The sequence below is a fragment of the Canis lupus genome, chromosome 1 (genome assembly GCF_048164855.1).
Source record: "Canis lupus baileyi chromosome 1, mCanLup2.hap1, whole genome shotgun sequence".
Classification (NCBI taxonomy): domain Eukaryota; kingdom Metazoa; phylum Chordata; class Mammalia; order Carnivora; family Canidae; genus Canis; species Canis lupus.
In genome coordinates this window covers 48,465,716-48,490,495 of record NC_132838.1, presented here as the reverse complement: position 1 = coordinate 48,490,495, position 24,780 = coordinate 48,465,716, and the positions used below count along the sequence as shown (strand labels likewise).

Genomic DNA, 24,780 nt, shown 5'->3' with positions numbered 1-24,780 from the left:
AAATCAATCCTGCATTTGACCAACAGAGCAAACCTTAATTTTTAAAAGTAGGTTTATTTTTTTAAAAAAAGGTTTATCTAGTCCATATTCTCAGGTCATAATCCAAAAAATACGATAGTAGTAAACGATTTTTAAATGCCAAATAAACCCTTAACTATTAGAAAATTGGTCTCCCTTGGATGAAGGAGAAAATAAAAGCAAATTAATCTTGAAAGTAATGAGAAAGAGAATATTTTATGCCAAAATACACGGGGCACAGTTAAGGCTATAATCAGGAGAAAATAATGGAATCTAGCACTTTTAATTAAGAAATTAAGAAAAGGGGGAATCCCTGGGTGGCTCAGTGGTTTAGCGCGTGCCTTCGGCTCAGGGTGTGATCCTGGAGTCTCACGTTGGGCTCCCTGCATGGAGCCTGCTTCTCCCTCTGCCTGTGTCTCTGCCTCTCTCTGTGTGTCTCATGAATAAATAAAATCTTAAAAAAAAAAAAAAGGAATTAAAACAAAATTAAAAAGGCGTAAGGTTTAAGTTAATGACAAATATTTTTTAAATCAACAGGAAAAAAAAATAGAAAGGCTATATAAATCTCATTGTAATTTGAAAGTGCCAATAAAATTGAAATACCCCTTGAGAAAAACTAATTAAAGGAAGCAAGAGCAATGGTTTGTTATTTAACGTTATGTAACTATCCCTCGGCAAGATGATGTTGGCCCTCACTTTTGCCATTTATAAAAAACCCAAAACCCAAACTCAGAGGAATAACTAATAACCACGTTTTATCCAGAATAGAAAGCATGATAGAGAAGGTATTCCAATATTCTTTCATATCCAGAAAGAAACCAAATTAAAAAAAAAGACAAAATATTTAATAGGCATTTTTTTACAATTGCAGTACAAATTATCACTTCAAATAAACATCACAGGGTTTTAATTGCTAGTCAGCCAATAAATAATTTTTGTAGCTTTCTGATAAAATTATTATAAAGCAAACATTTTTAATGCATTACTTTGCTTGTACTTCTACATCTGGAGAATTCCATCGTGTCTTGAAATTCAACAACTTTTAACTTTTACAGGAATTGCTTGAGCAGATGTCCTAATTTCAGTCATTTATTGGAACAAATTTTTTAAAATAGGCAAGAAGTCGGAGATTTTGTTGTTAAAGGGAATATAATTGGGGTCCTAGAGACAATGTTGAATTGTAAAGCTGTGTGCCTCAAATTCTCCACAGTGAACTGTATGTCCTATCTTACAGAATGGTAATGAAAGAAATTGCAAGGCCTGTAGGGTGGGGGTCTGGGGAGGGGGGGGCACACAGAAAAACCAAAAATAAAAAACCCACAGAATGGAATCCCCAGTATGGCAGCTGCTCATTGTCCAGAATATTTAACCAACTCTGCTGCTAACCTAGGAAACTTGCCAACTCAGTAAAGCTCTGATCAAGAAATTAAATAAGGCAATTTCAATCGGCTTTTTAAAGAGTATATTGGTGTGTGAAACTTACATATGATCCTCTCAAAATCCAGTCTAGGAGTTTACTAAATATGAACATCCCCACTCAAATATTTGTTCGATTCTTTATCTTAAACTACTTTGAATTCTTATTGTGATCTGCCCTCCGAGGTCAACACAATTCTGTATTAATACTTAATGTCAAAAAAAAATACTTAATGTCAGATTCTTAAGAGCTACCTGTGTGATGAGCACCTTTCTTAATTAAACTTCCATTCACTATCCCATTTGTTGGCTATTTGCATCTAGAACAAAGAAGAAACCTGAAAATTAGGCCTATTTCCAGCTTTGCAAGCAACTGTTGTGTTATACATATCTACTTTCAAATTCACTTCCTTTTTGGTGGGAAAAAGAAGTGACAGAGGAAAGAACATTTGAATTATGAAATCTCTGATTCCATTCCCAATTGAACCCTCAATAGCAATGTGAATCCTGGCAAATTATTTAACTTCTCCAAGCCGTTTACCCATCTTGCATTCTTTCTTCTGCTAACTCTTCAAGAATGATGTTGTTTACTCATGTTTGTTAGAGAGGTAAACAGGATATAAAGTCCTTACTTACAGAAAGGATCCTCATCAGCTAAGGCCATCAACTCCATCTTTTTAAGACTGGTTGACTACATATGTTCATCCCTGTGGGTCACTAATATCTTTTTATCAGTTTTCAAATGAAATGTGATACATGTTGTGGTTTTTTTTGAGTGCCAGATTTTAATAATCTGCAGTATATCTTAACAGTGGCAAGGAGAAATAATTCTGAAATCCCAGAGGTAAAAAGAGAGTGGTATCCTGCCCAGGCAGGATGATGACTGTCACCCTAACCATTAGCATTTAGTGCAGGAATTCTCTGGTCACATTATGGATAATACAGAGTTGCTGCTATATGATTCTATGACACTAAAAACTAAATATGGTATGTGGCAAACTAAGATTTCACCAGTGGATTTCTTGTTGGCAAAAATATAGTATCTGCTTCAAATGGATTCTAGGCCTTACAACATTATTCTTAAAATGTAAAATCACATGGTGACGTCTTTCTAAAGGACCAACGAGGCAAGAAGTGGTGTTGCAAATGTATAGAAAAATGTATAGACAAAAAAATGAACCTAGTAAACAGATAAACAAACTCAAAACTGCTGCCTTGGAATTTCCTATATACAGAGGCAGGTGATACTTTCCATCCTGAGCCAGGCAGACCAGGCTAAATTAAATATTCTTCATAATGTAACAATAAGGACAGTATTACGTGCCAGTAAGAATTTTCACGGTTTGTGCTTATACTCAGTAGGGAATGTAAGGGGAGAAAGAAGCCATGAGGTTTCCTTTAATAGGAAAGAGCCAGTATATAAAAACTGGTTTAACTAGTACACCATGGTTCAAGGCTGCAGCATTTTATGGGGCATGCAGTAGCTAAGATGTGGTGTAGGTAGGAGTCTCTAGCCAGCTTAAGCTCCGGTTAAGCTAAGAGTATATGCTTCAGAACCAAAACAGCGTATGACACCATCTCCCACGTAACCAAGGTTACTATACATGTACATAAATACAAGGGCTCACGGGAATGTACAGTCAAGTCATTTGGTTGATCTGTTTGCTGTTTTCAACTCTGGCTTTGTTTTTTAACCTGGTGTCACAGTAGGCCAGGTACAGCTCTTAATGGTCCCAACCATCTTTCAAGTTTACACATCAACCTTCAGGTGGATCACCAAAAAGTGATACCAAATCTGCAAAATACAAACAAAATTCTAAAAAGAACACCGCATACACACATAAATTGAAAAACCATTTAAAAATCCAACGAGAGAGAGAGAATTTCGTGGACATTATCAGCCAGATTCCCTTTCCCCAAATCCATACCTTGAATCTAAGCAGAGGCTTCTCATGCCCCTGCAAGGAAATGGAAATGCACGAGCCTGGAATAAAACATATCGTGGTGACTGAATGATCATCTATTGACTAAGAGACACCATGTCTGTAAACTACACAAGAGTGACAGAAGTACAGATTTTTTTTCAGTGTGCCTTTAAACAGAGGTCTCTTTCCATGGAGAGGGAGCGGGGTGAGGCTTGGGGCTTCTCCCCAAGAAGGCCGAGAGATGCCTGAGGGCAGAAGGCACACGTTCTGCACGAGAGTGGCTTTCCAAGCATCCCCCTCATGTTTTTGCCAGTGGGTCAAACACCTGCAGCACGGTCCTCTTGTCCTTGTCACTGACTGCCATCCAGCCAGTGAAATCTTTCTGTCCGTGCTCCAGGGGCAGCTCCGAGGCCGGCGAGGCAGCAACTTGCAGTGGGTGCAGTGGGGCCGTGTGTGCTCTTTCCAGGCCCTGAGCCCCCGAGTCCAGTGGGTCAGAGCTCTTGGAAAGCCAGGTATTCTTCAAAAGGCTAGGGTGATGGAGAAGGCTCCAGAAGGGATCCTGATAGTCACCCAGAAGGGAGGCTGCCTCTGCCTGGGTCTCCCTGGGGCCCTCAGTTTCGGGGCTTGTGGCAGAGGAAGCACTGAGGCTGGCAAGTGGCGGCACAAGTGCACCCTGGTCGGGCAGGTGTGCAGGGGGCCAGTCGCTGCTTGGGGTGCTGCAGGTGAGGGCCTGGAGGAGCTGGCTGTTGCTCTGCAGCACCTGCAGGTGGAAGGCTGCGGGTGCCGATTTCTTCCTCCTCCTCGGGGGGGCCTGGGGTGCGGGAGGTGGCACCTCCAGGGGGGGCGGCAGGGCGGCTCCTGCCATGGGAGGGGCCTCTTCTGGTGCGGGCTTCCTCTCGGCACCCTTCCCAGGCTGAAGTGTCCTCGGTTTGGGAACAGGAGGGGTTGCTAGAGGAGGGGCGTCAAGGCTGGTCTCTGGGGGCCCGATCGTGAAATGGACCGTCTGCTGCCCAAACTGTCCTTCTGGTGACTCCGGCTAGGGAAAGGCAGGACAGAGAGCCTAAGTCAATCAGAAGCTGGCACTGGGGTGGGGGAGCGGGAGTCAGCACCCAGACAGTGTCAGCAGGGTAGCAGAGATGGGTCAAAGCTGACATCCAGCAAATTCGAGAGTTGAGAATATCTGGGGTGCGAGAGGGTGAGCAGGAAGGAGAGGGCACAGGAGGGACACCCGTCTATCAAGTACCAGTAGGTCCAATGAAATAGGAGCAGAAACTTTAAAATCAGGGCCACACAGCGAATTTTCTGAAACAAGTCTTTTCTTTGTTACCTTAGGAAATGCAGTTATGCTCTCCCTTTATTAAAAGTGAACCTCTGAAAACCATCTTCTCGGAGGCCACAGCTTGGAAAATACAGTGTGTACCATGCCGGGAGGGGGGAACTTATGTTGTTGGGGCATGAAGCTAATTGAATCCCTGATGGATCAGCGTGCTCCTTAAATCGTTGATATTTGAAATTACTAGACGGCAAATTTCACCCAGGAATGTCACCTCCTTGGTTCCGACCCAACACTATCAACAAAACCACCACGCGGTGCAAAAGGGAGCTTTTGTACTGAGGGAACCATTAGTATCTTAAAGCATCAGCATCTCAGCATTTCCTCGGGTTCTTTGGAAAACAAACTGCAGAAACCATCCCTTCTCCACCAGCCTTTCACCGAAACTCTTGTGCGGTGGCTGGGAAAATAAATCAATTTCTGCCCAGCTTTTAGAAGAAAAGATGGAGCAGGCACAGGGAAAAGGAGGAGGAAAGGGGTCTGCTTTGCAAGGAGGCGTGGCAGACGGACAGACGCGAGTCTGACCCCCAAGTGGGGCAGGGGATGCAGAAAACACAGAGCAAGCGCCAAAGCCACACCGCACACTTCCTACGGCTGGGAAACGGCAGTCACTGCAGGGCCAGCCAAGCCATTACCGACGGTCCCGTTACGAGAACACCGAGATCAAACGGAAGATCCAGATGTCTCTATAGGTGCCAGTCTTTGGGCTGCTACTGTCCTGACAAACTCATGTCTTTGAAGCAGCAAGCAAGGCTGAGAAGCTTGAGAGGGAGAGCAAAAAACAATCTGCAAGAAAAGTGGCAAGAGAAGCTGTCGAAACCCCAGCATCGAAGGAGGCCGCACCAGAGCTTGTCCACACCACGGTGCATCTACACGGCTAATCCGGGAACTGGTGGTTGTTTTTCCAGTGCATGTGAAATTCTGCACGCGGGCAAACATGCACATGACACGGAGTTTCGCAGATGGGGAATTCCGGAGCACTTGGAGGAGAGCCTCCCACAGTGACTCCTCTTGGGGGCTCGGATAGAACATTTAGGAAGCGTGATACCTCCAAAGCTGTTTCATCGCAAGGAGAAACCCCCGTTTTTTCTGCTCAGCTAGAGCCAAAGACGCGGCGGGGATGTGGAGGAGGAAGCGGTGGCCAAGCAGCTTCCTCCAGGATGGGGCCGGGTCTGCGCCTCCTCTAGCCAGACACGGGAGCACCTCGGGAGGAAGAGGTTCTGCTGCAGCTTCTTACCTTGCCCGTCCTCCGCAAGGTTGGCTTCTTGATGGCAGGAACTCTGGGTGCAGGCCGACGGGGCAGCAGCGGGGCCGCCCCCGCAGGGGGCTCTGGTTTGGAAGGCCCTTGGTCCCTCAGGGCCGGGGCGTTTAGGGCTTCGCCTGGGGTGCCTGAAACACACAGCGGTACGGCTGAAGCGGGCAGGACAGGGCAATCCGCTGCATGAGCTCATCTTTACACAGTCTACACGCTAAGGAGTAACGTGTTAAGGAAATGGATTTCCTTTTTTTCTAAAAAAAAAAAAACCCCAACCTTCTGAGTGCTGTCAAGACCAACCAGCTAGGTTTAGCCCCCAGCATCTCATGTTCACTTTCTCAACAGGGATGTTCTTCATGGGGGATTGGTGAGGCCCAGACATCATATGCAAAAGTTTTATGTCTGTGCATTTCTCTGGGGAGGTTATCTGAAATTTCTCAAAATCTCAGCTAAGGGGGCGCTCAAGGGTTGAGTGTCCGCCTTTGGCTCAGGGTGTGATCCCAGAGTTCTGGGTTCGAGTTCCACACTAGGCTCCTCGCGGGGAGCCTGCTTTTCTCCCTCTATGTCTCTGCCTCTCTTTATCTCTCATGAATAAATAAAATCCTATAAAAAAAGATTCTCTCCCACCCTCTCCCCCACCACTCTCTCTATAAATAATAAATAAATAAGTGGAATTATATAATATATAACCTTTTGTGTTTATCTTCTTTTACTCAGCATATTATCAAAGTTCACTTGTGATAAAGCATATATAGGAGTAGTTCTTTTTTATGGCTGAATAATACTCTGTTTTATGATTACATTACATTGTATCCTTCTATCAGCTGGTGGTCACGTGGGTGGTTTCAGCCACACAATTTTATTTTTTTAAATAAAAACAGAAACCACTCACGATAGTGTTATCCTACAACAGTGTTTCCTGACCTCTTAATTCATGCCCTCCTTCAAAGTTACTTGGGATTCCAAGTAAGTTATATATCTTGCCTAAAAGCAAATAGACAGCAAGTGATTGGCTACGGTGTTTCAGAGGGCATGATCTCTTCTCTCCAAAAGAGATACTTGAACAAAATCAATACAAAAAAATCCCCTCAAAAATATTAGCACCAGCAATTTTGAATGTGATTATGATTAATATGATTAACATGGGTAAAGTGAAATAACAGCACCAAAAAATTAACAGGTAGTATGGTGAGGAAGAGGTCCCTGCCTGACAGTAAAGAATTTATATTTGCTGCTGATTTCAAAAGTAGCTTTTGTGCCTAAAATAGGGAGGTGTCCCAAATTACCTCTTTTTATGGAGCTGGCAAAATGAGTTAGTGCCTGGAGCATTATTATCCTTTTCTAAAATTCATTTTTGTTTATTTCCATCTCTCCCTTAAAGCACTTCTTGGTAATCTTGGGGCTACTTCTATATACTTACTGAATTTTAAATATGTAATTTCAAATGGACAATAACATATTAGTGGAAGTTTATAAAGTGTTGCTAAAGGGTGTTTCCACTTTAATACTGCCTGCAGGGGAGAAAAAGTTACTTTCATTCGAGGCCCCTTCTAGTAGGAAGATGCATAGAAAAGACCAGAAGGGAAGTCCCAGCAGAACGCTCACCTCCTCTGGCTTCTAGGAGACATCGGATGGCTGCTTCTGCCTCCTGGGCATTGGTAGTTTTGATCTGCTTGACATTATAGGGTTTACTTATCCCCATCCTGGCTTTGGGCTTCAGCACAGAATCAAGAAGAAAGGCATTATTAACACAGGCAGGAAAACAGGCTCACCTGGTGCGCTCCCTGCCTACTGATCAGCTTGCAAGCCTGAGGTGCACGGCGCTCCTTCAGACGGCAGTTAAACACAAACTCCAACACAGAGCGCATCCCTCAAGCCTCCTTTCCCCAGAAGCACGCTCATAGCAAGAAGACGAATGCAATAATTCAGAGCTGACAAGCCTCCTCTCCCAAACTGGGTGGTTACAGGTCTTTGTAAAGTGGATAAATCACTATCTATTTCATTAATCAGGCAAAAGCAGAAAGCCTCATCAGAAGCCACTTTTCCCACAGCTCAACAGTTACTAAAACACCTTCCACTTTTTTCTCAAATGTGCTTTTTCTACCTCTTCATCTTTCTACCTCTGAACCCAAACCTTGGGGTTGCCGATGACCTGCCATCAACCACTGAGGCCTGGTCATCCCTTCTCCTGCTGTCACGCATGACATCTGCCCTAGCCTCCTGGGACGGTTTGCCTCCACCCAGCACCCCGGCTTCACCTCCCTCACCTCCATTCCACCAAGCACCACCTCCCGTCTTCCTCAGCGGCTCATTGCCATCCTCTGGAACTTTCTACTTCTACAAGCCTCCCTGACTGTGGTTATTACTACTGTTCCACAACCGTGCTAAATTATTTAGGGCCTGTTACCCCTCTTCTTTTTAGCCTCTTCTTTCAAGACGACTGATCTGAATTTCTCTTACTTTGCCTTCTATTGAGCACTGCTCTGCACACCAAGGTCAAAGGTGCGCATCAGAAAGCAGCAGATGAGTGTGGAAACCAGCAGTCCCACCCTGCAGGGACACATGGGATTTTTCACCAAATAGGATTTTCTAACACTGTACAACTATGTAGAAACTCTCTAAGACCTGCTCCTGAGTTCTGGGTTTGAGACAGAGCTGGCAGGTAGGCAGGCAGAAGGTAAAGAGATGTAAGTCTATGTGCTTGCTGAGAAGAGGCAATCCCAGGGATCCCTGGGTGGCTCAGCGGTTTGGTGCCTGTCTTGGGCCCAGGGCGTGATCCTGGGGTCCCAGGATCGAGTCCCGTGTTGGGCTCCCTGCATGGAGCCTGCTTCTCCCTCTGTCTGTGTCTCTGCCTCTCTCTCTCTCTCTCATGAATAAATAAAATCTTTTTTTTTTTTTTAATAAATAAAATCTTAAAAAAAAAAAAAAAAGTGGCAATCCCACACAATCTTAGGGGCTGAAGATGAACCATGGGGCAGATCCTTTGGGTTTGAAATGCCGGCCCATTTTGCTTTGAGGCCAAACTCAGAAGAACTCACTGCTTCCTGAGGTGCTCCTGGCAGAAGCTTTGCCGTCTGCAAAATCGAGTACTGCCCGTGGGTGCCGGAGGAGATGGACACGTCCGAAGCCGACTTTTTCACCATTAAACCAGCTGGGAAAACCAACAAGGGCAGAGTCTCAATCTCAGCGAAGTCACCGGCTGCTTTGAGGCCAATTCCCAGCCAGCCAAGAGCCAGGCCAACCACAGATGCATTTAGGGGCTCAGCCCGTGCATGGCAGGTGGGCATTCACAGGGTTGATATTAAATTTCTCTTTTGATTCTCAAACAGTTTGTGCCTATTCTCTGGGAAGGATTATTTGCATGCAAACTTTAATCTAACAGCCTGGGGGGATTTAAATCTGATACAAAAATCAATTTATTTTTAAGTGGTTTAAAATACACTACTGTTATTAGGAGCCAATTTTAAAAGTGGTTTGTAGGCAAAATCTAAAAAATCCCAAAGCAGGGAAATAAGTGATATTAAATTAAACTTATAGTCATTAAGAAATCATATTTTAGAACATTTAGGGGCACTTGGGCAGTGCAGTTGGTTAAGTGTTTGACTCTTGGTTTCAGCTCAGATCATGATCTCAGGGTCATGAGATCGAGCCCCACATTGGCTTTGCGTTCAATGAGGAGTCTGCTTGGGACTTTCTCTCCCTGCCCCTTCCCCCACTTGCATGTATTCTCTTTCTCTCTCAAAATAAATAAACTTAGGGCAGCCTGGTTGCTCAGCTGTTTAGCGCCGCCGTCAGCCCAGGGCATGATTCTGGAGACCTGGGATCGAGTCCCATTGTCGGGCTCCTGCATGGAGCCTGCTTCTCCCTCTGCCTGTGTCTCTGCCTCTTTCTCTGTGTTTGTCATGAATAAATAAATAAAATCTTTAAAAAAAAATCTAAAAAATAAAGGAATATTTAATGACACAGACATTAGATGAAAGACAAATGATCAAAGAGTCTGGATACCAGTTTTGTAAAAACTAAATAGCCATGTGTAGCTACAGATGTATGCAATTAGAAAAAGGCTAGAAGTCTCGTGGTTAACAATTGTTATTTGTAGACAGTCAAGTGAATTTAAACATCTCATTTTCTATATTTATCTGTTTTTGCAAATTTCCACAATATGATGTAAAATTTACTTTTTATTTACTTATCATTTTGTTCTCTGGGTGTTAACTCAGAAAAGCAAAGAATATGCTTAAAAAGTCACGTGCTTCCAGCCTGCCAACAATTGCTCTTGTGACGTAAGCCAAGAGGAGCCCAACTGGGAAGTAAAGCCTGAGGGAAAGATCTCTGTGTCTGACTGCACTTTTAGGGTGGAGGGAGGAGTGAACAGAAGAGGTAAAACAGAAAGTACTAGACTCTCTCTGAGATCAACACAAAAAGGAGCCTGAGGAGGGGAAGGCGGGGGACCCAGAGGCGGGTGTCGAGTGGCAGGAAATGGGTGGTTATTCCCAGCAGGCACGGTGGCAAGCCCAAAGCAGCAAAGTCTTACTTGGAGGGGGGGGTCTCTGCGGTGGGTGAGGTGGCCGAGGCCTAGTGGGAACCGACAAAGACCTGCTTGGAGAACGGTGCCGGAAATCCCCAACTGCTTCCAGCTCCTGCTTTAGCTCCACCAGGTCAGCGTCATCTGGAGGACATGGTGGAAGGTGAGTGACGTGGGAGGCGGGCCTCAGACTCGGGTCTGCGCGGAGCTGACCATGCAGGGGGGCTCCCCGCGGGGCAGGGCCCCCCTCTCTGCGGGCATGGGAGGGTGGGTGGGTGGGGGCACCCAATGCCTGCTTGGAACATGAGATGAACTGTGGACCAGCCTTCTGGTCCTGACATGAGAGAGAGAGAAATTTTTCCAAGTGTAGGGGTACTTCCTTCTGAAATAATGAAGGAGACTCACACAGAGGAGTAGAGGAGACAGCTGAAGACCAGAGTACCCCAGTTTTAATTCTTACTCTACAACAAGACAGCTGGGGTGCCTGGGTGACTCAGTAATTGAGTGTCTGCCTTCGGCTCATGATCCTGGGGTCAAGACCCGCATTGAGCTCTCCACAGGGAGCCTGCCTTCCTCTGCCTACATCTCTGCCTCTCTCTGTGTGTCTCTCATGAATAAATAAGTAAAATCTTGTAAAACAAACAAACAAACAGGACAGATGTTTTGGAAGCTTAGGATATTCTCTGCCTCTGCCAGCAGGCTTGCCTGCCATCCAGTGGCAAGCTCCTAGTATGGAGCGTCCTTGCTCATCCATCAAGCCCCAAGTACCAAAACCCACTGCCTCTTGACTTGTCCTGCAAATACCTTCTAAGGCTAAGAGGGGCGTGAGGAGGTGACTGCTTTGATTTATTACCTAAGTTCAGGAAAATTTCAGATCTTCTCTCTCCCACTGCAACACAGCCTGACTCATTTTATTTTGGCTCAGACACTCCACCCCTCACATTTCCAACAGCTCAAGCCCATGTTATTTTGGAGCTAGGAAGAGGCAGGCTTCTCCTTCTAATGGGAATGCCTGAACCCCCATAGCATCATGGACATGCCTCTTGACATTCACCATCAAGCACCCTCATGCTGCTCTACTAGTTTTTCATTCAGAGAGGCCTTTGAGCACATGTGTGCACTCTGCTTGGGAGGATTCCTGAATGATGGCCATTCCTGCAGAAAAGGACTGCCTGCTGTCTGAAAAGCGTGTCCCTTCAGCCACTCCTACTCCAGGGCAGGAGCCCTCTGGATGTGCAGGGCACAGAACCACCTCGATGCATGGATGAAGACTGCTGCTTCCCGGTAGCAGTCCCCAAACTCAGCCATGCATCTCAGTCCTCCAAGGAGCTTCGTGACCTGCCAGTTTCCAGGATCCCAGTCCACCCCTGCCAAATCCACATCTCTATGATGGGGCTCAGCAACCTGTAAGTTTAAAAGCTCCTGCTGGCTCAATGTAGTCAGCCTACTAACCACCTTTGGGACCACTGTACAGTCAAAGGGGCTTAGAGGTGCCTGCACCTCTCTCAGTATATTACCTTCCCTGGGAAGCATCTCAATTCACTTTCACCATGTTCTGTGTTCTCAGCCACAGCTCAAAGGGTCCTGACATACTCTAAGCTCCTGAACCTGCTGAGCACAGCTTTCTTCCAGTGGGGTAGGGGGGACACAGTGACCAGCAGCTGGAAGGCACTTGTGGCTGGAGCAGTCTGAGGCTAGAGCAGGGACTACCTACTTTCCAGCCTATGAAATGCCAGCAGGTTTTAAAACTTATTCAGAAGGGCCATTATACCATATAACCTATGACTTTGGAGTTCAATCTGCAAGCCTTTCAGTCCCTCTTTGCTCAATCTCAAATGATAGAATGATGCTAATGTATGTTAATGTACAATAATGTGTTATATGAATGTAACCATACACCAGCACTCAGGACCTGATGGATACTTAGATAGATAGACTTAGAGGGTGCACTAAGTGAAATAAATCAGACATAGAAAGACAAGTATGATTTCATTTACATGTGGAATCTAAAAACAAAACAAACAATAGCCAAAAAAAACCCCAAAACAAACAAACAAACAAACCATTAAACCCAGAAACACATACAGAGAACTGGTGGTTGACTGGGAAGTGGGAGTGGAGGAAATAGGTGAAGGAGATTAAGAGATACAAACTTCCAGTTATAAAACAAAACAGTCACAGGGAAGAAAAAGATAGCATAGAGAATACAGCAATATTTTTTTCAACATTATAAGGTGACAGATGATAACCACACGCACTGCGTAATATATAGAATTATTGGTTTGCTAAGTTGTATACCTGAAACCAATATAACATTGTATGCTAACTATACTTCAAAAAAAATAATTATGTCTCTCATGGGATTGAAAGAGAAACATTTTGGAGAGGAAAAACAGAATTAGAAATGTAAAACCAGTTCAGAGCGGTGGCCATTTAAACATACAGAGGAAACAGGAATTACTATAGATCTTGTGTGCTATAGGGGTACCAGTGGTTAAAAAAAAAGAAAAAGAAAGAGAAAAAGAAAAAGAAAAAAGCACTACAGAAAATTGGTGTGGTGGTAGCTGGATCCAGGCCCAAAACCCAGTTTCCACCCACTTGCTATGACTTGTTGTTTTAGCTCTAGGGTGGGCACTTGATTCGTGGTATCACGTAATGTCCTGATGTTGAGAGAAAGAATCAACTCGATGCCAGAGGCTTTTTAGAAAAGGAAAGGCCAAGCTACCTTTGTACGTCGGGTGCTGCTTCTTTTTAGTGAGTGCAGGTGACTTGCTGGCAGACACCGCAGCCGTGGAGGCTTCAGAAAGGTTGTCCGCCCCCATCTCACCATCTGAGACCACAGACTGATTTAGCTCATCCACCAAATAGTCTTCGTCATCTTCGAGAATATCCCCTAGGGGAAGGAAATGTCATAGCACATCATCAGGATACATAGCAGAGCCTTTCAGCAGTGGGTCTGTTTCTTTCTTTCTTTCTTCTTCTTTTTTTTTTTTTCTTAAGATTTTATTTATTTATTTATGAGGGGGCAGGGCAGAGACACAGGCAGAGGGAGAAGCAGGCTCCCCTCAGGGAACCCGATGTGGGACTCGATCCCAGGTCTCCAGGATCACGCCCTGGGCTGAAGGCAGCTCTAAACCGCTGAGCCTCCTGGGCTGCCCAGTGGGTCTGTTTCAACATCTGGGCTTGCGGCTCAGCATCAGGATGTCTGCGGCACAGCTTTCTGCAGCCCAGAGGCGCCCACGTGTCAACAGATACAGGATCCCAATTCCACTCACACCTGAGACACGGGACTGTGCCCACAGCCCAGACATCCTCAAAAACCCTGTTCTCACTATCATGTCAGATGGCTCCAGGTCTTATTTACCCCTTCATGCCTTTGGCTCAGGGCATGATCCCAGGATCCTGGGATCAAGTCCCATATTGGCTTCCTAGAGGGAGCCTGTTTCTCCCTCTGCATGTCTCTGCCTCTCTGTCTGTGTCTCTCACAAACAAACAAATAAATAAAATCTTAAAAAAAGAAAAAAGAAAGAAAGAAAAAAAAGCAAATCTCATGCTGGTTGTCAGAACGTCTTGCCTGCTGACCTCGCCACAATGACCAGGAAGTCCTGGAGAAGAACTACTCACCCTCTGACTCATAGTCCAAAGTTGTGAAGTCAAAGTTTTCCTCCAGCAAACAGGAATTGGCAGTGGGAGACATGGAAGCCATGCTATCCCGCTTTCGGATGATCTCCTCTTGCAAACCTTTTAGCCAGTCCTTGGTCTTTGGTCTGATCTTCACTGCTCTGCCTTTTACCTGTGAGGAAGAGTGGCCATCTGAGGATGAATGCAGACGTCAGAACCGCTCCCTTCGCTTTCAAAGGGCATCTTGCTCAAACTCATGCATGAGAAGCAGGCCAATCTTCATGTTTTGCTAAGAAAAGTTGAGAATCTAGACCTCAGGCAAGATCATGATAGCTCACCATTCAGTCAAAATAAAAGTTGAATTATCACTTCCAGCTTTTCATCCCATGTGAGTGTAAAACCAGGATATTATCAAAATGGGAAATATCTGTATCCATATTTCAAAATAAACCATCTAAAGAGAATGATTGCAGTGCTCTCCCACCTGCAGATGTGAGCCAAGATGGACCCAGTGACTCAGTGGGATCTGCCCTCTAAAACTTGCTCTTCCTCCTAAATTCTGCAAGTGGCCAAGGAGACATTAGATATACTAATATCCTCAATGAGGACACCAGAAATAGACACCAGAAGGAAGAGTGCTAGCGCCTGCCCTCCTGTGGAGTCCACACTTTAAGGGACAGGTGAAGAGATGCCTTGACCATGTAAAAGCCCAAGGAAACAAGCAGCCCCCCACTCCATGAGTGACCAAGCATGACTCACCTTCATACCGTCCACGTCCAGGACGCTGAGAGCCGAGTGACTGTCTGCAAAAGTCACCAGCATTTGCCCTTGGTTGATCCTGGAATAAATGAGATATGCCAAGTCAACATCAAGAGCAGCTCGGTGGCTCTCACAGGTCCTGGCCAGAATACACACGACATGCTCCCAGAACCCTATGCCAGCCGGGGAACTAGTTACCTGACAAGAACAATGGTCCCATAATTGCCCAAGGTCTGCATGAGTTCTGTGCGTACATCCTCAGGAAACTCATTTTTCTCTTCTAAAGTTGGCGACTGGAGGTTGACTACAACAGTGGCATCGAGGGGGCCCTGGAAAGAGGACACTTCCTGGAACACCCTCTCTCGAGCACCCACATCGACTTCTTGAACTTCCACCTCCACGATCGCCAGCACAGGTCTGCATTAGACATGAAGGGAAGATGGGTGATGGTTAACTGGCTGAGTAGGTCCTGACCCCCAGAGTCCACTGGCAAGAGTGAACAACAATGACCCATGGTGTGGCCCTGGCCCAGCACCTGCAGCCCGGCTGTCCTGTCCTAGGATTTCCGACTCTGTCTTTGCCCAGCCTTAGCACTGTCTTGGCATTCTTACCTAAAGGATGATTTAGAGAAAACAGTGTCCTGTTAGCGGAGATTTTTTCTTATGTGGTACTTGCCAAGATTGCTGAGGATGGAGTGAAGTGTGAATTCTCCCTCTGCTAGGGGAACAAGCTTTTTGGACGGCTATTTGGCAACTGGTGTTAAGAATCTCAAGGATGGGGACGCCTAGGTGGCTCAGTGGTTGAGTGTCTGCCTTTGGCTGAGGGTGTGATCCTGGGGTCCTGGAATCGAGTCCCTCTAGCTGGGCTCTTCCCAGGGAGCCTGCTTCTCCCTCTGCCTGTGTCTCTGCCTCTCACTCTGTGTCTTTCAAAAAAAAAAAAAAAAAAAAAAGAATCTCAAAGATGTCCATCTCCTTTGACCTACTAATTTCAATTCCGGGTCTTTGTTCTAAGAAAATGATGAGAGATTCAGACAAAGATTTATACACAAGGATGATTATTACAGCACTGTTGCTGAAAGGGGAAAGGGGAAACAATCTATCTGCCCCATACATGAGAGGTTACGGTGTAGCCATATTATCATATATTATACAACTAATAAGAACAATGTTGGAGAACTCTAGTTGACATACCTAGGAAAACAGGCCAGCAGGAAATAATGCAATCGTTATTGCAAGTGTGATACAGGGATGGGTTTACTTTCTTTACAAAAATTTAGGAAATCCTCTATTATGAAGATTCTGTAATCTCATCAAAGACATTTATAAGACAGTATTAAGTGGAAACAGAACAGAACACAAAACAGTAGGTCATAGGATGGTGACCTTTAAAAACAGGGAACACTGTGAAAATGGGGAGATGTGAGTGATAACCGATATTATCCTACCACAAATTTGTATCGCCATTGTTAGATTTTTGTTTTTTTGCATTTAGAAGGAAAAAGAAGACTGAGGGAAATCTGACACAGGGATGTGCACCAAGTGAGTAGTTGTAAAAGCTGGCAGGAAACCTTTTGGGAGAAGCCGCACGTGCTATACAGGAAGCATCGCTGAGGAAAGCAGGTGCACACGGGCAGCACCCCCAGTGATGATGCAAACAGGCTACTGATACTCAGAACAACTGCATGGATCTGTAGAGAATGAGGCTGGCAGGAAAAACCCAGTCCCCGAGTTCTGATGCCATTTATGTAACATGCTTGGAATGACGAAATGATGGGAAGGGAGAAAAAGCAGCGGCAGACAGGTTAGGGACCAGGGGAAATGAGCAGGGCTATGAAAGGCGCCAGGAGGCATCCCTGTGGTGAAGGAGATGTTCTGTATCTTGACAGTGACATTGTCGCTATCCTGGTCATGGCCCTGTGCTACAGAAGGACAGGATCTCCTCACTGCGGGGCCTGGGAAAAGGGACCTGGGCTCTCTGTATTATTCCTTATAATCAGATGTCAATCTCTGATTACCTCCACATAAAAAGTTTAATTTAAAGATATGAATGTAGTAAGTAAAAAGGCAATGTAAGTCTGCATAGTATAATCCTAATGTTTTTATACGCATTTATATATAATGCATAGCTGCACATGAAGGTTACCATTTTGGTATAAGATCTTTTAACGTGCATGGAAAATACAGAAGACATGTAACAGACCATTGCAGCCACTGTCTCAGAAGGTGAACTATGGAGGGTTTGTTTGCATACATAGGTTTTCCCTGTCAATGACTGAGGTGCTTTGTTTTTTTAATCAGAAAAATCCATAAATGTCTAAGATGCACCTCAAACCAGTGTGTCCAGATCCGTACCTCCCAGCAATCCAGTTGAGTGAAGGCTACTCTGTCCTTCTGGTTGCTCAGGCCAAACTCTGGGGTCTTCCTGAAATCCTCCCCGCCCCATCCTCCTAAAATCCATTCTCTCTCTCTCTCTCTCTCTCTCTCACACACACACACACACACACACATACACCATCCAATCCCTCAGACAATTCTGTAGGCTCCACTTGCAAAATCTATCCAGAACCCACCACAGGGACACATGACCACCTGGTCCAAGGCTGGCACTGATTCTTCCCTTGCTTACCACACCAGCTTCTTCCCTGGCCCAGTGGGATAGACTCTCTTTGGCTGATTCTGTCAACACCTCATCAGATAATGCCACTCCTCAGCCCTAGTAAAACCCAATGTGTTCTTGTGGCCTGCAGAGTTCTTCCAGATGGTCTGCACTTCTTGCCCATTTCCTATGACTTCCTCTACTCTTTCTACTCCACTTCTGTTCTCTCAATTCCTGAATGTTCACTGCCTCCCTCCTCACCCTGGAATGCTCTCCCCCTGATGCCCCTCTGGCTCAACTCACTTCTTTCAGGTCATCATATCGTAAAGGCTTTCCTTGAACACTGGGTATTAAAAGAGCACCAACCCCTTGTCTGACTCTTATTACTATTTTTTTTCACATTTGTTTATTGTCTGTCTGTCCTTACTAGACAATTCCATGAGAATGTGGTCTTGTCTGTTTTGTTCACTGTTAATCTTCAGTGAACAGTATACAAGAACAGGGCTAGTATACAACACCCTTCAGTGAATATTTGTTAAGTGAACTGCTTCTTAAAGACACTCACTGAATTAGCAAACCTGAAAATCCTATAACTGGAGATTTCCCAAGGTTGGTTTCTAGGTATGTGTTTGCAACACAGCTTTCTCAAGAATTTAGGATATCTAAAGATTTAGACCTACTGGCTGACCAGCTATTCATCAACTCTCTCTCCTAATTTCTTTCCTTGTAGAAGTCGAAACTGACAGGCTAGTTTTAGGAGCAGCCATGGGAAGATCAAACCCTTCCTATTTCCATCCGAAAATGCCATTTTCTCTGTCTCTTTAAAGTTGTTCTAGAAGACCAATCTCTCTCTGTGGCTGGTGCCAGTGCACATTGAGCTGACCAACGCTTTTGCTGTGTTCTGTTGTTAACGCAAGATATGCAAGGCCAAACTAATAGCTCAGAGCATTTAAGAACTCAGAATCCAACACCCGAAAACCCTATGGCATTTGTAATAATAAAATATTAGGAAAAAATGTCACCAGTAGGTGAATGGGTAAATTCCATGGATATATTTAGTGTAATACTGGACAGCAATTACAAGAGAACGAGCCAGGTCTGTAATATCGACATGACTGTGTTTCAAAGATATTAAATAACAAAAAAGCAAGTTGCCCAATGACATCATTTATAGGAATTTAAATGACAAAATAGTATAGGGTGCATCTTTGAAGTTTTCATGAATGATGTCATTTTTTTTAGTACAAAATACTAACACTGATTCATTCTTGGTGGTGGGGACACAGCTATTGGTCATGCTATTCTTGGTTCTTTACTATATTTCACACGTGTGCACACATGCATTCCGAGGGGGACAACACATCTGTTCTCTGTGGGGAGCAGCAGACGCTGCTCACCCCGGCACAGGAGAATGTGCCTGACGCAGTGAAGACCATACCTGTGATCAGATGCTTGTAGTTCTGCTCGGCCGTAATATTTGAGCACACCAGGAGACCAGCAATGTCTGACTGTGTTGTCAGCATCTACATCGTTGTCTAGAAGGTTGAGTTCTTCAGCTACTCACAGGGATTCCGATCAAGAGACCCACATACAACACAAACTGGTATCAACATATGGGAATGCGGACCGAGGAAGCTGTACAACAGGGATCTCGGACACAGACCACCACCTGTCTCACCCTCGTCTGCTCTAACCTGCTGGGCCGGAAACCATGTGGAGTTGGCCTGGGGTAGATAATCTATGTAGATTATCCAGTGATGCCTGTGGCCTTCCCAGTGGACAAACCAAGTGGGAAAGCAGACATCGTGGCTGTGGGGTTCCCATCCCAGGGGTACAGGGACACAGGAAGTCTGTACCTTTTATGTAGGCAAAGCCGAGGCTGAGGCCATCACTGTATCCTGGCCTCTCGGTGCCCCAGGGATGCCCACAGATGTCCAAAGACTGATCTGAATGACGTGATTCCCTGGCTTTGAAATCTCTGCAGCCATCTTGCCAGGAAAGCAGAGCTGCTTTATGTCTAGGTGTTCTGACTCAACTGTCCTTCCTAATTGGCCATCACAAATAATTCAAAATGTACTTGACCACTAACTGAGGAAAAAGCTCTTCTTTCCTGTGTTTGGCTCCTGTTCAATTCCGAATTGGGAGCCTGGAGCAGGTAAGAGTTTGGTGGAAGCAAACAGGAGGGATAAAGTGCCATGTGTGGGCAAGGGGAGACATACTGGACCAGAAGAGCCGTGGCCTCTCTCCTTGTTGTCCACCCAGAACAGAAGGCAGATGGGGTGGTGTTGCGGGGGGTGGCGTTGCGGGGGGGTGGCAGCCGTGATGCAGGGGCGGGGAGAGCCAGAGGGGAGCTCCCCAAAGCACAACTTCCAAACCATAGGGGCCAACAGATGGAATGACTTTTCTATCGTTTGGGGTCATCAAGAAAGTTGTTATTTATACCACAAAGAGTGCTGTGCTGAATGAATGTGCAGACTTCCCCTCTACGCTATCGATCACGCCCTCCACCAGCTCTGAATGTGCACACATCTCACGCACCTGTTCTGTCAAAAGAGTGCCTCTTCCTCCACCACAGGACCCGGTCTGTCCAGGCGGGGGTGCGACATTTGTCACTTGTGTCGTAGGCAGCAGAGCCAACGTCATACTTGTAGGTAGGTCCAAAATTAATAGCGCCTTCGTGAAAGTCTTTAAAAATCTATTAGGAGAAAAGACCAAGACCAACTTGGTTCTAGATTCTGTACATAGTATGCAAAACAACAAAAAATAAGGAAGCACATTCCCAAGTGCCCCATTCCTAAAGACACAAAATCGACATTATAGTTGCAAATATGTCTCAAAGTGAACATGTGTATGCTATTTAATTAGCAAGAGAGGGATGATTATTGATTCCACTGACTGACGCACCACCCTGGGAACTCCCACCCACCTTGGGGACCCGATGCCCAACTGTCCCCTTGTCAGTGCCCCAGAGACAGTGGAAGGCACAAGGCAAGTATCACAGGGGCCCCTCCACTCAGCCCCAGACCTAGTACATGCCTGGGTAAGCCTAAAAGGCCCTTGTTGGTATTTGCTAACTAAATGAATTGAGTAAATAGAAGCGCAGGGGGACGCCTGGGTGGCTCAGCAGTTTAGTGTCTGCCTCTGGCTCAGGGCGTGATCCTGGAGTCCTGGGATCGAGTCCCAAATCAGGCTCACTGCATGGAGCCTGCTTCTCCCTCTGCCTATGTCTCTGCCTTTCTCTGGGTCTCTCAGGAATAAATAAAATCTTTAAAAATAGAAGCGCAGGACCGAAATGGAACTGTTTCTGGTTAGCTCTAGATCCAGCCCTGGTGCTGTGAGAAGACCCTGGAACAGACACCTAATTCTCTCCATGCATCTGTGGAAGGATGTAGACAACACTGGTTGGAGGAAGAAAGAAAAACCTATTCTAGCAAGGTATGCTGTGGTTACTTTTCCATCCGGCCACCCCTCAGCGATGTCGTGGCAGGGCTGAGTGGGAGGTGAACAGAACATCTCAAAGAATGTGTGAATCTGGCTGTAGGAGAGACCTTAACTCTCCTAGCTCCACGCACTGAACCAGCCACATTTTCAAAAGGTAAATGGAGTGCAGGTGCTATGAAGCTAACAGGCACTGAAAAGCGCAAACAGTATTAGGTGGAGAACATAAGCTTCGGGTCATCTGGAAGCTGACCAGTGTGACTGTGAAGAACTGAGGGCAGACCCCATCCTGAATCTTTCCTATTATGTCATGGTCTAAGGAGTCACTAAAAAACTGCACATGGTGGGATGCCAGGCAGGCTCAGTCAGTTGAGCGTCCAACTCATGGTCTCAGCTCAGGTGATGATCTCAGGGTAGTGAGATCAATCTGGCATCGGGCTCCACACTTAGTGGGGATCTGCTTGAGATTTTCTCCCTCTCCCTCTGCCCCTGCCCCCACTCATTCTCTATCTTAAAAAAAAAAAAAAAAGAATCTTAAAAAAAATTGCACATGGGTCATGTAGTGGATAAAATATGAGCTCTATAGTTTGACAGTCTTGGATGGCATGATGGCTCTGTGTACTCACTGTGTGACCTTGGACTCATCTGACCTGGGCCTAAGTTCTTTTGTTTATTGAATGGGTGTAATACCTAATTTGTAGGATGGTCTTGAGGATTATCCACCCAAATTGGTATATAAAGTATATTCAGTATTGTTATAATTTGTTAGTGTGCTTACCAATGAGAAACCGAGATCTCACCAAAATAGAGTACTTTGAGTGTCACTCGGTGGTTGACATTGTGAAGTCCGAAGGAGGAAGAGACAGCAAACCCACCCTCCAACTGCAGAGCACAGATTCTGGTGTTGGCAGGGAGTCTTCTGCTGCCATCACCTCCTACGCTGGCTTTTGTGCTCACCAGCTTTCCACAGAGTGACTGACAACCATTCCCACCAGGAGCACACCTGCCCTGAATGCAGCCCGTTGGAGGGGGACCAGGATGTGTGTGTGAACACACGCTCACGTTTCTCTGACTTCAATGCCTGAGTCTACTGAATGTTTCGATGTTATTCCAGAGTGGAAAAGCTGTTGAGACCTATCATAAGAGCACAACTTACTTTTCCACTTGATTTCTGTAGCTGTAGCTGATCAAACTCCAGAAGTTTCTTCCAGTCTTGGCGTTTGACAAAATAGAAGACTTCTTCATAAGTGAGATCAATGCGGTAGTTGAAATCGCCACACCAAAACACGTAATCATGAGAAAAAATGTTTCTTCCCTGTTAAAGAAAATCACAGTCGTTCCAGCTCATCTTGCAAAGAAGGTGGGCGAGGGGAGGAAAACTCACCCTGCAGATGATACATTTCTTAGAATGTTATTTAAAAAATGACTTCCAGTAGAGCACCTCATCTCTCAATCCCATATACCTAGTGCGGGGCTTTTATGTGGCTTACTTCATTTTAAATGATGGTATTTTTTTAGTGGTTTGGAGAAAGCTCATATCTAACTGGGAAGCATGACCCCCTTCTTCACTGCGGCCCAGCTCTGTGATCGGGCTGTGCTCCTGCTTTTATCAGGTCTACATCCAAAGAAGAGTTGCCCAAACATTCTGTGTTATGAGGATCAGGCTTAAGAAAATAAGTTAAAATGCTCAGAATGTGCAACTTTGCAAAATGTCATGGATTTTATCCATTTTCATCGTGTGACCTGTCCTATTCTTCCCTCCTCTGCCCTGTCTAGCCCACCCTGAGCCAGCAGTCCCCCAGCACAGCCCTGGAGAGCGTGGGATCCTTGCCCGCCCTTCCCTGCCGTGAATCACAAGGACAATGACAGCAGCCACAGCATATCACCCCTATCATCCACCTACGTGTGCTGGGCTCTGTTCTGGGGGCACACTGCCCTCACAGCAGTCCTGCGAAGCATGCACTATTGGCTCTCCTTTGGATTAAAAAAGTTCAAAAAAACTTGCTAAAGTTATCACTAGCGCATAATAAGTGCAACATTTGAACTCAGGTCAACCTAAGTCCGAAATCTGTTTCTTTTTCCTTGTGTGGCATTTCCACTCTCTGTAACCCATAACAGTAATCTAGACAGAATATTAAAATGATCACAAGCAAATAAATGAGTGTGCAGAGCACTGTTGGCCAGTAGAACTTTCTGCAGTGATAGAAATGTCCTCCATCCGCACTGTCCAGAACAGGAGCCGCCAGCCAGAAGCAGCCACATGCAGCCACTGAGTGACCATCAAAAAACATGGCCAGTGTAACCAAGGAACTCTTTGTTTTATTTCATTTTAATTAATTAAAATTTAAGTACCTGCTTGTGGCTAGCGGCTAGTCTACCAAAGAGCACAGGTGTAGAGTATTAACCTATAGGTACCCTTGATATTTCTGTTGGGGGGAAAAAAAAACTATGTTAAAAGCTCTTTGAATATTTTGAATGTGTCCAAAGTTGTTTACTATTTCAAGATAGCACTTTAAGTGAGAAGGGCTGGACTTTTTTTTTTTTTTTAAACTAAATAGACACACAAAGAAAATAAGCATAATGTCCCATGAAGTCTAGAAGACTTCACGTTGTAAATTTCCCAACTCTACTTGTTTCTTCTTTAATTCAAGAAATAAAAACTAGAGCAAAGATTACAGCACTTCTTATTGAGAATGAAAGAGTTTTTGCCTTGAGTAACTGGTGCAGCCCAGAAAACAGGAGGTCAGTTTTACGGGATCTATCTGGCCTCACACGGAGGACATGACCCAGCCAACTGTTACAGACAATGTGGCAAAAAGAGTTGGCCGCCCCTAACTGCAGGGAGACAGGTGGTTCGCAGCAGGCTGACGGTGTGCAGGTGACATCTCTGCACAGGAATGAATGACAACATCTGAATCTGAATCTGGAAAGACGCCCCGCTGGCTTTGGGATGGAAACCCCCGCCGCCAGTAGAGGGCAGCCTGGCGCGCGTTGTCGGCAATCTGGAGCCCAGGTGGGAGGATCCAGGGCTCCTTGGTCCTGAAGACACAGGTTTCAAAATCCAGCTTCCTTATCTGAGCTGCAACAGAAGGTATGTATGAAGATCATGAATCTTAGGAAAAGCGAGTCTAGTATCGTGTGGGCTCAGAGGTTCTTCACCAGCATGGATGTACCATGAACAGTGAATGAGAAAATCAGAAAATGCACAAAAAAGCAAAGAAACTGTAGGATGCAGAGGGACATTCAGGAAATGTGCAGACGTGGGGCACTGGACCCTCCAGGGCTGGACCCCCTGGGCTCACCTCTACTGTTCCATCCCACGGTGCTTCCCCTGCCCCGGAGCCGAGCCCCCAGGACAGGGACCCTCCCGCAGCCGCACCCCCCGATGTTGGCCTGAGCTGGGAGCTAGCACCCGTATCCCCGTCATGCTCCAGGCCACCGGCCACCAACGCCACACTGCTCTCACCATCGGGAAACTCAGCTTCTGGGTGATCTCCCGGTAGTCTTCATTCCTCTCCTTCACCTGCGACTGGCCGGCCGTCAGGTGGCTGCACACGAAGCAGAAGCTGGAACTGTGGAACTGAAAGCGGATGCCCACGGCGCCCTTGTTGCCCGCCTTTCCTCCCATGCCTGTCTTCACCGTGTCGATGGCCACGTCCCTGGAACACACAGCGAGCATGTGCGGTGGCTGCTCTGTGGCTCGGAAGGAAAAGCAAGAACCGGCTCTGCTGCAGACGAGAGCTGGGCAGCAGCGCCAGGCTTGCAGCTTGGAATCCGTTCAATCACATCGGTGGCCGGGCCACACGGCGACCACATGGCCGTCACTCCAGACCTCTGTCTTCTCGCTGTTGGCAGCTGCCTTGCGGTGGGCCTGGAGGACCCTCTCCGCAGTCCC

At 45.9% G+C, this 24,780-nt stretch overlaps 1 protein-coding gene and 1 long non-coding RNA gene across 4 annotated transcripts in view; one reads left to right on the top strand and one right to left on the bottom strand.

Annotated features, from left to right (window-relative positions):
- Nucleotides 1–841: 841 nt before the first annotated feature.
- The window catches only part of SYNJ2 (synaptojanin 2), a 98,485-nt gene continuing 74,546 nt past the window's right edge, over nucleotides 842–24,780 (bottom strand). Inside the window, exons 15-27 of one of the 3 annotated variants that reach the window (XM_072829096.1) lie at nucleotides 24,352–24,544; nucleotides 22,042–22,200; nucleotides 19,986–20,142; nucleotides 18,886–19,003; nucleotides 15,051–15,269; nucleotides 14,853–14,931; nucleotides 14,097–14,265; nucleotides 13,198–13,365; nucleotides 10,482–10,616; nucleotides 8,986–9,098; nucleotides 7,553–7,661; nucleotides 5,930–6,081; nucleotides 842–4,395 (exon numbers count right to left, since the gene is read on the bottom strand). In XM_072829096.1, coding sequence (XP_072685197.1) covers nucleotides 3,658–4,395; nucleotides 5,930–6,081; nucleotides 7,553–7,661; nucleotides 8,986–9,098; nucleotides 10,482–10,616; nucleotides 13,198–13,365; nucleotides 14,097–14,265; nucleotides 14,853–14,931; nucleotides 15,051–15,269; nucleotides 18,886–19,003; nucleotides 19,986–20,142; nucleotides 22,042–22,200; nucleotides 24,352–24,544 — 2,509 coding nt within the window. In that variant the 3' untranslated portion in view covers nucleotides 842–3,657. The other 2 variants (XM_072829112.1, XM_072829103.1) reach the window with 2 other exon arrangements.
- On the top strand, nucleotides 10,260–23,565 carry LOC140635154 (uncharacterized). The gene is made up of 4 exons (XR_012032481.1): nucleotides 10,260–10,635; nucleotides 11,634–11,878; nucleotides 20,760–20,882; nucleotides 22,662–23,565. It is a non-coding gene; the product is annotated as an uncharacterized lncRNA (long non-coding RNA).